The sequence below is a fragment of the Crinia signifera genome, chromosome 2, assembly GCF_055691185.1.
Source record: "Crinia signifera chromosome 2, ASM5569118v1, whole genome shotgun sequence".
NCBI classification, from domain to species: Eukaryota; Metazoa; Chordata; class Amphibia; order Anura; family Myobatrachidae; genus Crinia; species Crinia signifera.
In genome coordinates, this window is record NC_139218.1 from 167227499 (window position 1) to 167242790 (window position 15292).

At 41.4% G+C, this 15292-nt stretch overlaps 1 protein-coding gene across 4 annotated transcripts in view; it reads left to right on the forward strand.

Annotated features, from left to right (window-relative positions):
* The window catches only part of TNNT2 (troponin T2, cardiac type), a 283358-nt gene that overhangs the window by 86736 nt on the left and 181330 nt on the right, over positions 1-15292 (forward strand). For 3 of the 4 annotated variants that reach the window (XM_083173182.1, XM_083173181.1, XM_083173184.1), the window contains exon 2: positions 7937-7985. The exons of the other annotated variant lie outside the window; for it this stretch is intronic. In XM_083173182.1, the coding sequence (XP_083029308.1) occupies positions 7951-7985 (35 nt within the window). In that variant the 5' untranslated portion in view covers positions 7937-7950. The remainder of the gene's footprint in view (positions 1-7936; positions 7986-15292) is intronic. 4 annotated transcript variants of the gene reach the window in all.

Below are 15292 nucleotides of genomic sequence, written 5' to 3' on the forward strand. Positions count from 1 at the left end.
ATATGTGTCCGGAATTAAAGGGACTAGGTGGTAACCCTAGTTAAATCAGAAAAGCCCTTAAGGGGTTCTGTCATAACGGTCCATGCTATTTCTGCTGTTTTCATGTATTGTGATATGTAGTTGGAACGCTTATGACTTTCTGAACACAACACAATAAACAGACCCCCTTAAGTGGACCCTTAAAGACCAGTAGGGGTCCATTAAATTAAAAACATTTTTACTTTACAAAACTTTTGACAAACTGAAATTAATAAGTGACTCATTGGCATAGTGGTCTGTGAATCGAACACTGTACATATCGTTGTGAAATCTATGTGAGATCGATCCCCAGTCAGTTATTGATTGTTTGCATATTCATTGAGGGTTTTCAGGCTCTTCTGTACCTGTTGCAGTAGCTCCTGCCCTGCTGTGGTTGGGAAGATGGATATTTGGGCACTTGCTCTGGCTGCTGCAGAAGCTCCTGCCCTGCTGTGGTTGGAAAGGGAAGGTGGATAGTTGGAGACTTGCTGTACCTGCCGCAGCAGCTTCTGCTTTGCTGTGGTTGGGTAGGGTAGGTGGATAACTAAAGACCTGCTCTGACTGCTGCAGCAGCTTTTGCCCTGCTGTGGTTGGGAAGGGTAGGTGGAACAAGAATTGCATAAGCATAATATATAGTTCCCTTGCAGTGCAGCTAGATCACCGGATGCCCAGGCTCCCCTCCCGCCGCCAAATCACCGCCGGGTGTCCCAGCTCCCCTGCCTACACCTGTTGCCACATCACTGCCGATTTCCCGGCTCCCCTCCCACCGCCACATCAGGTGTCCATGTTCCCTTGCCTTCTCCTGTCACTGCAGCACCACCGAGTGACCCAACTCTCCTGACTCCTCCCGCTGCTGCATCAGCACCGGGTGTCCTGGCTCCCCTGGCTCCTTCTGATGCCACATCAGCGACAGTTGGCACGGCTTCCCTCGCTCCTCTTGCCACCGCTGCTACATTCACAAATAAGCACATGCACCTTATATTACACACCTGATTGTACTTATTCTGAGCTCCACCTTACTAATTCCATACACCTGCCCCCCTTAGTAATGAAACACTTTCCCCTTACATTTCCACACACCAGCTCCCCCTTAGTTATTCCACACACCTGTCCCCATTATTAATGCCACACACCTGCCCCCATTAGTAATGCAACACACCTGCCCCTCTTTAGATATTACAAACACCTGCACGCCATCCTTGAAAAATGGCACTGATTGCAGCCCCATGCAGTCACGGCAACTCACCCATCCTTGGCGGCGGCGCCGCAGCTATAGTGAAATGTGGGGTGTGGTTGGCTCGGAACTGCTGTATGTGTGTCTGATGGTGGCTGTGTGTGCATTTGGCGTAGTCTTGCAGCCTTTCGCACATGCGCTACACACAGGCTGAGCTTCAGCTACACGGGACTATGTCGCACGCCCACACAGCTGCCATCGGACACACATACAGCAGTGCCGATCGGCGGGCCAGACAGGACCTGTTCGTGGGCTGCATGTGGCCCACCCCTGCTTTAAGCGGTTGATTACAGGTTCTGATCGCTTTCACTCTCCCTTGTCTCTGCATCCCTGCTGTAACTGTTGCCACATCCCCACTTTTGTTGGAATCGGTACATCTATCAGAATTAACTTAGGTCTACAGTCATTAGGTCAACCCCACTAGGTCGACTGGCAGGAAGGTCGACCTGACTTAAGGTCGACATGGGCCAAGGTCGAAATGACTTAAGGTTGAATTTGCATAAAGGTCGACATGAGGAAGGTCGACTGGTCATAAGGTCGACATGGGTTTTTCTCTGTTTTTTTTATCCGAATGTCGACACAGTCGACATGGATACAGTTGGCAATGAGAATCGGACCCTCGCTTCGCTCGCAATGCTTCGGGCACGGTGGCTCGCTACGCTCGCCACAGCTTTAATAACCTCCTCCACGCCCTAGTGGATGGTAGGGCATGAAATACTGCCTGTCGGCTCAAAAAACAGTGAAAAACCCCATGTCGCCCTTATGACCAGTCGACCTTCCTCATGTCGACCTTTATGCAAATTCGACCTTAAGTCATGTTGACCTTGGCCCATGTCGACCTTAAGTCAGGTCGACCTTCCTGCCAGTCGACCTAGTGGGTTCGACCTAATGACTGTAGACCTAAGTTCATTCTAATAGATGACCGCTTCCCCTTTTGTTGAGGCTGTATCCCTGCTGTCTCTTTTCCTTGTCCCTGCATCCCCACTGTCACTCTCCCTCTCCCTGCGTCCCCACCGTCACTTCCCTGTGCCATTCCTAGTGTCCTGCATTTCACTACACCCACCCTAGCGCCCTGTGTCTCACTGTACCCTCCATAGCACCCTGTGTCTCACTGTGGCCTCCATAGCTCCCTACGTATTACTACACCCTCCCTATATCCTGCGTCTCACTGTGCCCTCCCTAGCTCTCTGCATCTCACTGTGCCCTCCCTAGTGCCTTGCTTCTTGTTGAGCCCTCCCTAGCGCCCTGAATCTAACTGTGCCCTCCCTAGTGCCCTCAATCTCACTCTGCCCTTCCTAGCTCCCTGCGTATAACTATACCCTCCCTAGTGCCTTGAATCACACTTTGCCCTCATTAGTGCCCTGCATCTCACCGTGCCCTCCATAGCTCACTGCATCTCACTTTGCCCTCCCTAGCACCCTGTATCTCACTTTGCCCTCCCAAGTGCCCCATATGTCACTGTGACCACCATAGTGCCCTACGCACCCTACACCCTTCATCTCACTACATTCTCCCTATCGCCCTGCGCCCTTCTTATTAAATCCGAAGACCACCAACAGTATTGAAACATTATAAAGAACCTCAAGGTGTTTGTGTATGTATCCAAAAGCCACGAGAGCCGAGCTTGTAATTCATTTTGTGAGGGAACTGGTTGCAGAAAATGCTGGTTATTGGGAGTTCCAAACTAATGGAAAAAAATAATAAAAAAAAATAAAATAAATATATATATATATATATATATATATATATATATATATATATATTAGCAGAGAACCCGGCACTCCCCTTGGTGAACAGTCCTGTATAGTATTCCGGTGCTGGCTTTGGACCCTTGGTCCTAGATATGCAACCAAAGAAAGATGTCACTCGTCAGACTTTTCAAATTGCACTGGAAGATTTTGTTCCGACATGTTTCGGTAAGATACCGTCATCAGGGAACAACTTACAACAGTGAATGGTACACATTTATAAACATACAAAGACACACCTTCACCAATCAGGAATCGGGAGCACCTCCCCATGCTTAATACAGTACACCTTAGGGGTTGATGCTAAACAGCACGTTCACTGGTGATCACCGTGATCGGCCGGGGGGGTGTTAACCGATGCCTGTTACAACAATAATTTATTAAAAACACATAATGAACATATTAAAATTACTTCACTGGATTCCTAACCTTTGAGATCCTCCGAAGTTATTATCATAATAAATCAAATTATTGATTTAATTTTTTAATTTTATGATTTTTTTATATAATTATTATAAATATGCACGGTGTATATACCTAAATAGTCGCTACCAGGCTATAACCAAGGAGATAGATACAAGCTTGATGCATTATATTAATTGTGAAATGCCCAAAAATAGCTAGAATAAGTATATCATAAAAAGCAAAGTAGTCCCAGCTTTTCATTGAGACCCTTAGGTGCCAATGCATCAAGTAAGAGCATCCATCTACTCTCAAGTCTCAATAATAGCTTAGCCCTGTCCCCACCCCTTTTGAGTGGAGGGACATGGTCTATTAATTTAGTACGTAGGCTAGCTACTGTATGTCCCATAATGGCACAGTGGCGAGCCATTCACTGTTGTAAGTTGTTCCCTGATTACTGAATTTAAATGCCAAGCAATCATTTTCTTGCACATATTTAGTGCCAGTTACATATCATGTCCTCAGTAGTGCTGTTACAGATGTCCTCGGTAGTGGTTTTAGCAATAAAAAAATAATAATTTAACTTTCTTGAATATATGGTTTTAGGAATAATTTGGATAACGGATATTTGGATAAGGGATACCCAACCTGTATTACATGCAGATCTTAGTAATCCTAGAACAATATGATATATATCATTATACAGTAGGAGCAAGTTTCATCTTTGCTCCTTTGGTCATGGCTAGCCATGGCTAGCCATGGCCAAAGGAGCAAAGATGAAACTTGCTCCTACTGTATATGGCAATACTTGGTTTCAACTAAGTACATAGCATCTACTGTACATTATTTTTATCCAGGCTTGTAAGCAGAGTTTTTCCTCTTTTACACATATACATATATGGTGGGTCTGCTAGATTCTTAAGTGACTTACTGATAACCAGAAATAGATGATAAAAGCCAGCCCACTTCTAACCAGAGTCTCAGCATCTCATTTTGCAGTACAGCTCTATATAGACAGTCTGGGTGACCTCCTGCCACAGCATTTCATAAAGTAACAGGTAAAAAAAAACTAGTTATTTTTATTGTCATTTATTGATCGAAATATACTGTAGGGCCAAATGTAATAGTGTGTGAGAATCAGAAAGTGGGAGATTTGGGGAGAGGTTTCCAATTTTTTTAAAGCCGCAATCGATTGACATGGCAAAATAAACATGGTTTTGCAGTGTTAATCCGTGGCGCACACAGGGGGGGTTCCGAGTACCCAGAAACCCCCTCTGATGGACCAGAGACAAACTTGAATACATATAGATTTGTAGCATATTGTTGAAACCTGACTTGTAACAGCATAATGATACATTGAGAATAGCAATATAAGCGGCAACATTATCTGTGGTACTTTTCACCTCTCCCACCTTGATCTAGCACCATAAGAGGAATACTGGTAACAGCTTTATATTACAGGTTGGTAGGTCTATGTGAGACTGTGAGAGCGGTGTAATTTATATCTGAACAGTGTTTGATAATTAGTGCGCTGAATAGGTGTTTGGGGGTTAATGGCCCAATGTGGCGGTATGAATGGTGAAATTGGCATATATGATTGGTAGGGATTCAGTATTGAATCCCGGCGGTCGGGATCCCGGCGTTCAGAATCCCGAAGCCGGAATCCCGACAGCCGAAATGCCGACAAGGGGGGGACGTGGATCGCCCCCCCTTGCGGGCCCGGTGCCTCGCTACGCTCGGCACGCTATTTTATTCTCCCTCCAGGGGTGTCATGGACACCCCAGGAGGGAGAAAGTGTCGGCATTTCGGCGGTCGGGATTCCGGCGTCGGGATTCTGAACGCCGGGATCCCGACCGCCGGGATCTTAACTGCATCCCGATTGGTAGTACCTGCATATGCTAAATAGGGCAATACCACTATTCTTCCTTACATCATATAGGACACAAAATATGTCTGGCTTTTGCTGAGTGCAGCAAATAGGAGGGAAGAGAATATAAAAGTGTGGATGAGATCCGCATAATTGTATATATGTATATAGTATTGTAAATACTTTGATATTTTATGAAAATTATTTTTGACCAATGATTAAACCCTGATCACTAAACAATTGAGTATTAAACCTAAACATCAATGGTGATGTGTTGATAGGGTTACATGATGGTCAATCTTTCATAATTAATCATTCATCGATGTAACATCGACTAATATCGAACAAAGTTATTTCAATTTGATACCAGTATCTGTTTAAATAACCCTATATATAATCGCAGGGTGCCTGTATAAAATCTTTTAACACAGCCATATATTTATTGTTTAATAATTTACACTCGTAAGTGTTTGACCGATTTTTCCCTAAACCTATTTGAAAAAATAAAAAATAAAAATTATATATCACAAAATAAAGAATAAAAAATAATAAGCACAAAAAAAACAAAAATAAATATAAAAATTACTAAGTGGGCACAGCAGACAAAAAATATATAAAAACATGTTTAAAATAATATAGCAAATAATATAATCTAACAGAATAGTTTCATTTGGGGGCCTTAGAGTGCACCCCACCCGAGTTTCTTTTCTCTTCTTTTTGTAAATATGACATGTTATAACTCGGGGGTGCACCACTGAACATCACGTATATAATAAAAAAAAAAATATTTATTCAATCATTGGCAAAATCTGATTGTCGAATTCGGCTGCTGCTGCTTTACCTGTTCTCAAAATGGGCAAAACCATGTGCACTGCAGGTGGGGCAGATGTAACATGTACAGAGAGAGTTACATTAGGGTGAGTTTTTTTTTCTGTGCAGGGTAAATACTGGCTGCATTATCTTTACACTGCAATTTAGATTTCAGTTTCAACACACCACACCCAAATTTAACTCTCTCTGCACATCTTACATCTGCCCCACCTGCAGTGCACATGGTTTTGCCCATTTTGAGAACAAATTTGTACTGCAATCAGATCTGAATAAGGGCCGAAATGTATGCCAATGAGATGCAGTTATGAAGCCTTCATCATTGGTACAATGCATTTTTTTACATTTAGAATTCCTTCAATTGCAGCTAATTTTTATTTTTATTGTGTGCTTTTAATACATTCAAATATCAACTACCACATACACACATTATACTGTAATTAAAGTGCAACATATTTACATTATGGCTACAGTTTCTGATTTAATCCACAGTAAAGGCCCATACACACTGGGCGACTTTGAGCTGAAAGTTGCTCAAAAAAGCATGTTTGAGCGGCTCTCAGCTCAAAGCCGCCCAGTGTGTATGCCCCGGCGATGAGCAGTGAGCACTGCTGCATGCTCCCGCATCATCTCTGGGAAAGCCGTTCATCTGCTGGTATTACCAGCAGATGAGAGGCTTTGAGGACGGCTTTGCATAGCACTGCGCTATGCAAAGCCATCCTCTTGTCGTCGGCGCCAGGCAGGGGGAAAGCCAGTCAGTGTGTATGCAAGCTGCAATTCAAAAGTGACAGTAATGCAGTCTGCTAAGCAAATGAGTGCTAAATGTTTTACAACAATAATGCCTTGCCCATATAAGTGGGATTTCTATCAGCTTAATTACAATTTATTTATTTTTTACCGAATGTTAATTGGATAAAAAAGATAATATCTAAATATATATATAGGACACTCATCACAATACACACAGGTTTATTGTCAACAGAAATGCATGTATTAAGCCTTAGAAAGTGCTAAAGTGGAGAGAGCTAAACTTCTGACCAATCTGCTTTGATCTTTTTTCAAACACAGCCTGTGACATGGAAGTTAGGAGCTCATTGGCTGGTATTTTATCTCCCTCCCTTTATTATTCTCCAATGCTTAGTACAACCCCAGAGTGATAAGCAGAAAGGAATGCTATGCCACTCAACAGCTATGGCAATCACTTTCTGGCTATTAGGTAAGCTATAAGGAGACATACTTACAGTTTGCTGATAACAAAGCACTCAGATAGGAGAAAGGACAGCAATTGAAACATGTAAAAATGAAATAATTATAATACATCAGTGTCTGAATTACAGTAAATAGTAAGCGATAAATCTTGGGGCTTGAGTTATGCTAAAAGTGCATACACATTATGCAGTATTGTAAAATTATATTTATTTATTATCAGTTTCTTTTATACTGCAGCACACACATATTCCAATTGTATGCACAATATTGAAATTGTTAACCGTATTATCATGTATATCAACTAGTGTGTACGCACTATATCATTAACGACCGCACCTATCGTGGGGAGGGGGGGTTGGCAGGTGGCGTCACTGATAGATATTATTAACAATATCTTTCAGTGTGTGTAACCTAGACTGTTTGTCCGTGAGCACTTGCCAATATCGTTAACGGTGGTGCAGTGGATTGTATAGTGTGTGTTATTCTTGCCATTGTTTCTTGTAACTGTATTTGTCATATGTTCTATGTGTTTTGAGATGTAATAACAACCAGTGTGTTAAAGCTTAAAATGTAAAAAAAATTAATGAGATAACCATGATTAATTTTTTTTTTTTATATTCATTATTTTAGATACTGATCACAAAATGTCTGATACCGAAGAGATAATAGAAGAATATGAGTATGTATGCTGTTTAATATTTGAACTAACTTGTAATGCAAAACTTATCCAACTATTTATCGCTATACATATATATATATATATATATATATATATATATATATATATATATATATATATATATATTTTGTTTATTTTGTAAAGCAACAAATATTCTTTACAACATAAACTTATTATTTCTGGACAGACTATACCTAAACACTAGTTAAATTCAACATATATACATATATTCTATTTATTTACATATTGTGCAGCGTAGAAGTGTTTAGGTTGTATTAAACACAGCTTTTCAATTAACTAAACAGTGGAGCTTTACTCTTAGCATGTCTTAGGAATACAACATAAACGTGATTAAAAAATAACAAATGCTTAGTCGTTTCAGGGCAACTAAACTCACTTTTGAAACCCACATTATAATTGGACAGCTACGTAAGTTTCAGGGATAGGGGGGTAAGGGATATATCCGCACAGGCAGGTGCTATAGCACCAGAGTTACCCCAAACGAGACATTATCAATTGTAGAGCTCAAAGGGGGTGCAGCCAAAGACAATAAATGTAACAACAAAAAAAGGGACAGAGAAGAATGTCTTTTTTGTTGGCGCACAAAGGTAGATTGAGAAATGTATAATTTTAAAATTGTATTATCGGTACTTGTTTCCTAGCACGGCCACAATCGCGGCCATCGGGGGTAATTTTTAGTGGCCTGCGACGCGACCGACGCGATGCCCCCGATTTTTCCATTGAAATGCATTGAAAACAGTGAAAAATCGGGTCGGTCGCATCGTGTGCGGCTAAAAATGCTTAAATGGTCCACACGCGATGGCCGCGATTTCCCCATAGGGAACAATGTTAAATGGGTCAATTTACCCAAATCATCATAGGGAAGAATGGTAAATGGGCCAGAAACCCCAAAAACCCCCCCTGACCAGTGAAATGTCCCCCCAAAAGTAGTTTACGACACCCCGCGATCAACGTGAACCCGAAGCGTGGCGAGCGCAGCGGTACGCGTCCTCCGACCTTTTCATACCCCCACTATCAACGTCGGCGTGGAGTTGAGAATAGAATAGCGTGGCGAGCGCAGCGAGCCACCGACCCGAAGCGTGGCGAGCGCAGCGAGCCCCGCGAGGGGACGCGGATACCTTCACAGGTAAACGCGTCCCTTCGCGGGCTTCACAGGTGTCCCGGTCGCCATGGACACCAGGGAAGCCCGCGAGGGGACGCGTATAACTGTGAAGGTATCCGCGTCCGCTCGCCACGCTTCGGGCTCGGTGGCTCGCTGCGCTCGCCACACTATTCTATTCTCAACTCCACGCCGACGTGGATAGTGGGGGTATGAAAAGGTCGGAGGACGCGTACCGCCGCCCCTCGCGGGCTCGCTGCGCTCGCCACGCTTTGGGTTCACGTTGATCGCTGGGTGGCGTCTAGTACTTTTGGGGGGACATTTTAATGTTCAGGGGTGTTTTTGGGCCATTTACCATTGTTCCCTATGATAATTTGGGTAAATTGATCCATTTCACATTGTTTCCTATGGGAAATCGGGGTCATCGCGGGTAAATTGAGGCATTTAACATTGTTCTCTATGGGGAAATCGCTGGCATCGCGTCTGGCCCATCGCAGCCGATTTTTTAGTGCATGCGATGCCCGCGATGGCCCCGATTTTACCCCCGATGATGATCGTTGTGGCCGTGCTAGGAAACAAGTACCGTATTATCTTTATTGATACATGTTTAAAATAAGAACTGTCCAATAAGTGAAATATCTTCACACATATGAAAACTATTTTTTAAATTTTTTTACTTTTTAATAAAGTTCACTTTAATTTTTGTCTATGTCCTTTTGTGTGTTTTTGTGTTCAAATCCGGTCCTCGTCTGCTAGGGAGTTTTTGATTATTTCCTTACAGTTTTTCTCCCTCTGTGATGCTATTCTGTTTCACTATGATCTTGCTAACCCTACAGAGTTCAGTAGATACAAGTAATTCAGGTTATCTCTTAATTTCACATGTCATTTGTTTTTCAATAATATTCTTTGCTTAGGCTCCAACTGATGTTGCTCTATAAGCGCTTCTAGCTTGATTGTGCTTAAAGATCTATCAGGTTTCAGCAACCCCTATGCAACATAAGGTATAATATTGGATGTTTAGGTCAAAAACGTCTCTCACAGGTTGTTTATCTGTGCAGATCAGTTCAGATCATCCAATATCTGTCAGTATGTATTGCCATGAGTGTAATATTGGCAATATATATTTATAACTCAGTATTAGTGGGGATACACCTCACTCATATCATGCAGTTCGCTTCCCGGCGTGTGTATCTATATATGCAGTGCAAAATCTGCTGTTGTGTGTCACCATAGATGTAGTTAAGGTTATATGATTTTTATAAGCCAAAATTAATGGTAACACACTTCACCAGTTTCATGTGGTCCGCTGCTCAGTTTGTATATATACGTATAGTTTGTCCACTGGAATTGGTAGACAGTGTTGAACCAATAGTAGTGGTAATCAAAACGGGCTGATTTGATTCAATACAATCCAAAATTGATAGTAAAGCGCTTCATCAACATCATATAATACGCTTCTCAGTATGTATATATTTGATCCGTGCACATCAGTTCGATTCCATCCCATCCAATATCTGTCAGTGTGTATTGCCATGAGTGTGGTTTTGGCTGTATGTATTTATGGGCCAATATTAATGGTAATACACTTCACTCGTATCATGCAGTTCGCTTCTCAGCGTGTGCACGTTTATAGGCAAGGCAATATGGTATCTGCTGGTGTGTGTCACCACATATATAATTCAGGCAATATAGTTTTTTATAAGCTAAGGTTAGTGGTAACACATATATGAAAAATACATTTATACAAATATACAAATATAGAAAATAAAAAAATAATGAATTAAAAATATATCTCGTAGTGGTGTGAATCAATTAGCAGGTCTTATTGCTTTTTTAGAGGTATCAATACAATTGTCCCAAAGTAGGGGAAGGGTGATAAGCTGACAATTATATTACCATCCTTTTTCTCTGGTTCTTTTTCTGTTAGCCAGGTAGAAAGTGACGACTGTGGTTCTTGTTTGCCTTATATTTTCAAAGGCTCAAGGGTCCCAATGAAAAGTCCTCCTCTGCTTGGAAATTAGGGATGATGCTGTAACCCATAAATTGGAATGTCCAAGTGATGTTAGGGGATTTCAAGGGATAAAAGCCTTGAAAAAACTGCCACTAGTGAAACGCGCGTCGGCGTTCCCATGTCCATGTGTTCGAATTCTTAATGTCTGATTTATAAATTGTGATGCTAGATCTGTAATAGATAAAATACTTGCTTTCCGGCAGAGTGACAGTACTCGATTGCACCCGCTCTGCCGGCTGTATGAACACAGTCGGAGATCCGGCTGCAGTACTCTAACTGATCTTCTTAAAGAGCGCAGTGTATACTTTTACCCTGTTGAACATTGGTCACAAATTAACAAGTGACCTAAGAGATATGAGTTGCCTTTATAGATGGGAAAAAGCAATGAAGATATATGCCTTTTATTCAGCAGTAATAAACTGTAATTGCGGTAGCGGCATGTAAATAACAGCTGAATCTGCAAGCAATAGAGTGTGTTAATTGGCCATGAAGAACTAAACTGTGGCAATTGTGTCAGTTCACCCCACATATACAGAGCTTACAGCCAGCAAAGTTATCACCAATACATACTGACTAATATGGCAAATTAAATTTACCTGCCTTCACAACACAGAATTTAACAGGTAGAACAATCGGCAATACCAGCCATATATTCTAAACTGCATAAATAAAGTTAATGCCTATCCTGTAAATCAATTAGTTGTGGACACATGGTAGACGTAATAAATACCCTGTAAAAACAACTATTGCACATGAAGTCCAATGCATCGACAGATGGGACTCGAGTAGCAATAATAAGATTTATAGGATCATTTGTTATAATCCCAGATACAAATTTCAGCGTATTCTCTAATGCTAAAAAACAGCAATACGCACCCAGTTGAATAAACCTACTTGTAAATAATACTAAATTGGCAACATTATCCACATACCCCTATGTATGAATACATGCTGCAGCAAACAGCACAATATCAGTGTAGTGTATTACCACCAATATTGACTCAAAACTGTTTATCAGGTGCACGATATCAGTGAAACGTATTACCTTTAATACTGGCTCAAGTGTTTACCCAGTTTACTTGATAAACTATATGTATATATACACGCTGATAAACGTATTACATGATACTGTTGAAATGCATCACCATTAATTTTGGCTAATAAAAAATACATAGCCAAAATTATACCTGTGGCGACACACACCAGCAGATATTGTACTGAATCAAATTGGTCCGGACTGATTACCACAAATACTGGTTCAACACTATCAATTCCAGCGCATATATATGTATATATTTTCATGTAATGCGCTTCTCAGTGTGTATATATACATATATATACACACTGAGAAGCGCATTACATGAAAATGGTGAAGTGTGTTACCACTAACCTTGGCTTATAAAAAACTATATAGCCTGAATTATATATGTGGTGACACACACCAGCAGATACCATATTGCCTTGCCTATATACGTGCACACGCTGAGAAGCGAACTGCATGATACGAGTGAAGTGTATTACCATTAATATTTGCCAATAAATACATACAGCCAAAACCACACTCATGGCAATACACACTGACAGATATTGGATGGAATCGAACTGATGTGCACGGATCAAATATATACATACTGAGAAGCGTATTATATGATGTTGATGAAGCTCTTTACTATCAATTTTGGATTGTATTGAATCAAATCAGCCCGTTTTGATTACCACTACTATTGGTTCAACACTGTCTACCAATTCCAGTGGACAAACTATACGTATATATACAAACTGAGCAGCGGACCACATGAAACTGGTGAAGTGTGTTAGTATCAATTTTGGCTTATAAAAATCATATAAACTTAACTACATCTATGGTGACACACAACAGCAGATTTTGCACTGCATATATAGATACACAAGCCGGGAAGCGAACTGCATGATATGAGTGAGGTGTATCCCCACTAATACTGAGTTATAAATATATATAGCCAATATTACACTCATGGCAATACATACCGACAGATATTGGATGATCTGAACTAATCTGCACAGATAAACAACCTGTGAGAGACGTTTTTGACCTAAACATCCAATATTATACCTTATGTTGCATAGGGGTTGCTGAAACCTGATAGATCTTTCAGCACAATCAAGCTAAAAGCGCTTATAGAGCAACATCAGTTGGAGCCTAAGCAAAGAATATTATCGAAAAACAAATGACATGTGAAATTAAGAGATTATCTGAATTACTTGTATCTACTGAACTCTGTAGGGTTAGCAAGATCATAGTGAAACAGAATAGCATCACAGAGGGAGAAAAACTGTAAGGAAATAATCAAAAACTCCCTAGCAGACGAGGACCGGATTTGAACACAAAAACACACAAAAGGACATAGACAAAAATTAAAGTGAACTTTATTAAAAATAAAAAAATTAAAAAAATAGTTTTCATATGGGTGAAGATATTTCACTTCTTGGACAGTTCTTATTTTAAACATGTATCAATAAAGATAATACAATTTTAAAATTATACATTTCTCAATCTACCTTTGTGCGCCAACAAAAAATACATTCTTCTCTGTCCCTTTTTTGAATTGGACAGCTAGCCTGCAAACATTAAGTTCAAAAGTCACTCAGGACATGATATACTAGTGTATTCATGCAGTAAACCCCATGTTTTCAGGGCTTTTACTGCATTTCCAAATGTACCTAAGTTCTGCCGCTGGGTCTCTAATGCAGAGGGCAACATCAGCTATAGAATAGATATCTCTTACTGCCCTTAATTTTTTTAAATAAAAATAAGTTTCGTAAAGGGATATGCTTCTTATTAAGGGATGACCCAAGAATCAAAATAATTTCATAAATTTTCTATGTGCCTATGTTATAGAGAGGGCTTACATAAATAGTTCATGAAAATCAGGGTGGGTACTGAAAGGGCAGCCCCGGGTATTTTTGTCGTCTTGTCCTCCCAGATCGCTGCACCTGCATGAGGGAGCAATATAGGAGTTGCACATTTACCAAGATCCAAGACAACCTATGTTGAAAACTCAAAAGATGTACAGATCTTTAGTGCAAAATATTTTATTGAAGTTCAGCAAATAGGTCTACACATAGGGGGAAATTTAGTAACACTCCCGATTATGGCCGATCCCGTGTATGAACAGATACGAACGGGATCGGCCATAATTGGGTTGAAAATACAAACTGAGAATTAGGGATGTGCGGGTTTGGATTTCTTAAATCCGACCGCCCCGAACACACGTGATCTGACTCCGAGACCGAATCGAGCGGCGTTCGAGAGCTTCCCGCCTAAATCGGAACATGCACGGGCAAAACATCATTGCACAGCGCCTGATTACCGGGAGATCCGGATATACATAAATACCGCGCCCTTTCCCGCCATCTTCATTCCAGTCTTGGAAGTTAGGTGGGATGGTTGTGTTGTGTGTGTCTCTCCTCTGCAAGTTGGGGCCTACCTCTGCTGTATAGTTCACTGGTACACTGCCTACCTCTGCTGTATTTCTTTTGGTGCCCACTGCCTAGCTCTGCTGTATGTATATTCTGCTGGTGCCAGTAGTACCACACACTGTACCACACACTGCACTCAGTGTGTGGCAGAAACACTTGCAGTCTGCTGGGGCATACTTGTGCTGTATAGACCGCTGGTGCCCACTGCCTATCTCTGCTGTATATATTCTGCTGGTGCCAGTAGTACCACACACTGTACCACACACTGCACTCAGTGTGTGGTAGTAACACTTGCAGTCTGCTGGGGCATACCTGTGCTGTATAGACCGCTGGTGCCCACTGCCTATCTCTGCTGTATATATTCTGCTGGTGCCAGTAGTGCCACCCACAGCACTCAGTGTGTGGCAGTAACACTTGCAGTCTGCTGGGGCATACCTGTGCTGTATAGACCGCTGGTGCTCACTGCTTAGCTCTGCTGTATATATATATTCTGCTGGTGCCAGTAGTGCCACACACTGCACTCAGTGTGTGACAGTAACACTTGCAGTTTGCTGGGGCCTACCTGTGCTGTATAGACTGCTGGTGCCCACTGCCTACCTCTGCTGTATAGTCTTCTGGTGCCCACTGCCTACCTCTGCTGTATATTCTGCTGGTGCCAGTCGTTCCACACACTGCACTCAGTGCATAATCAAATTAATCATATTAAATATTAATCAG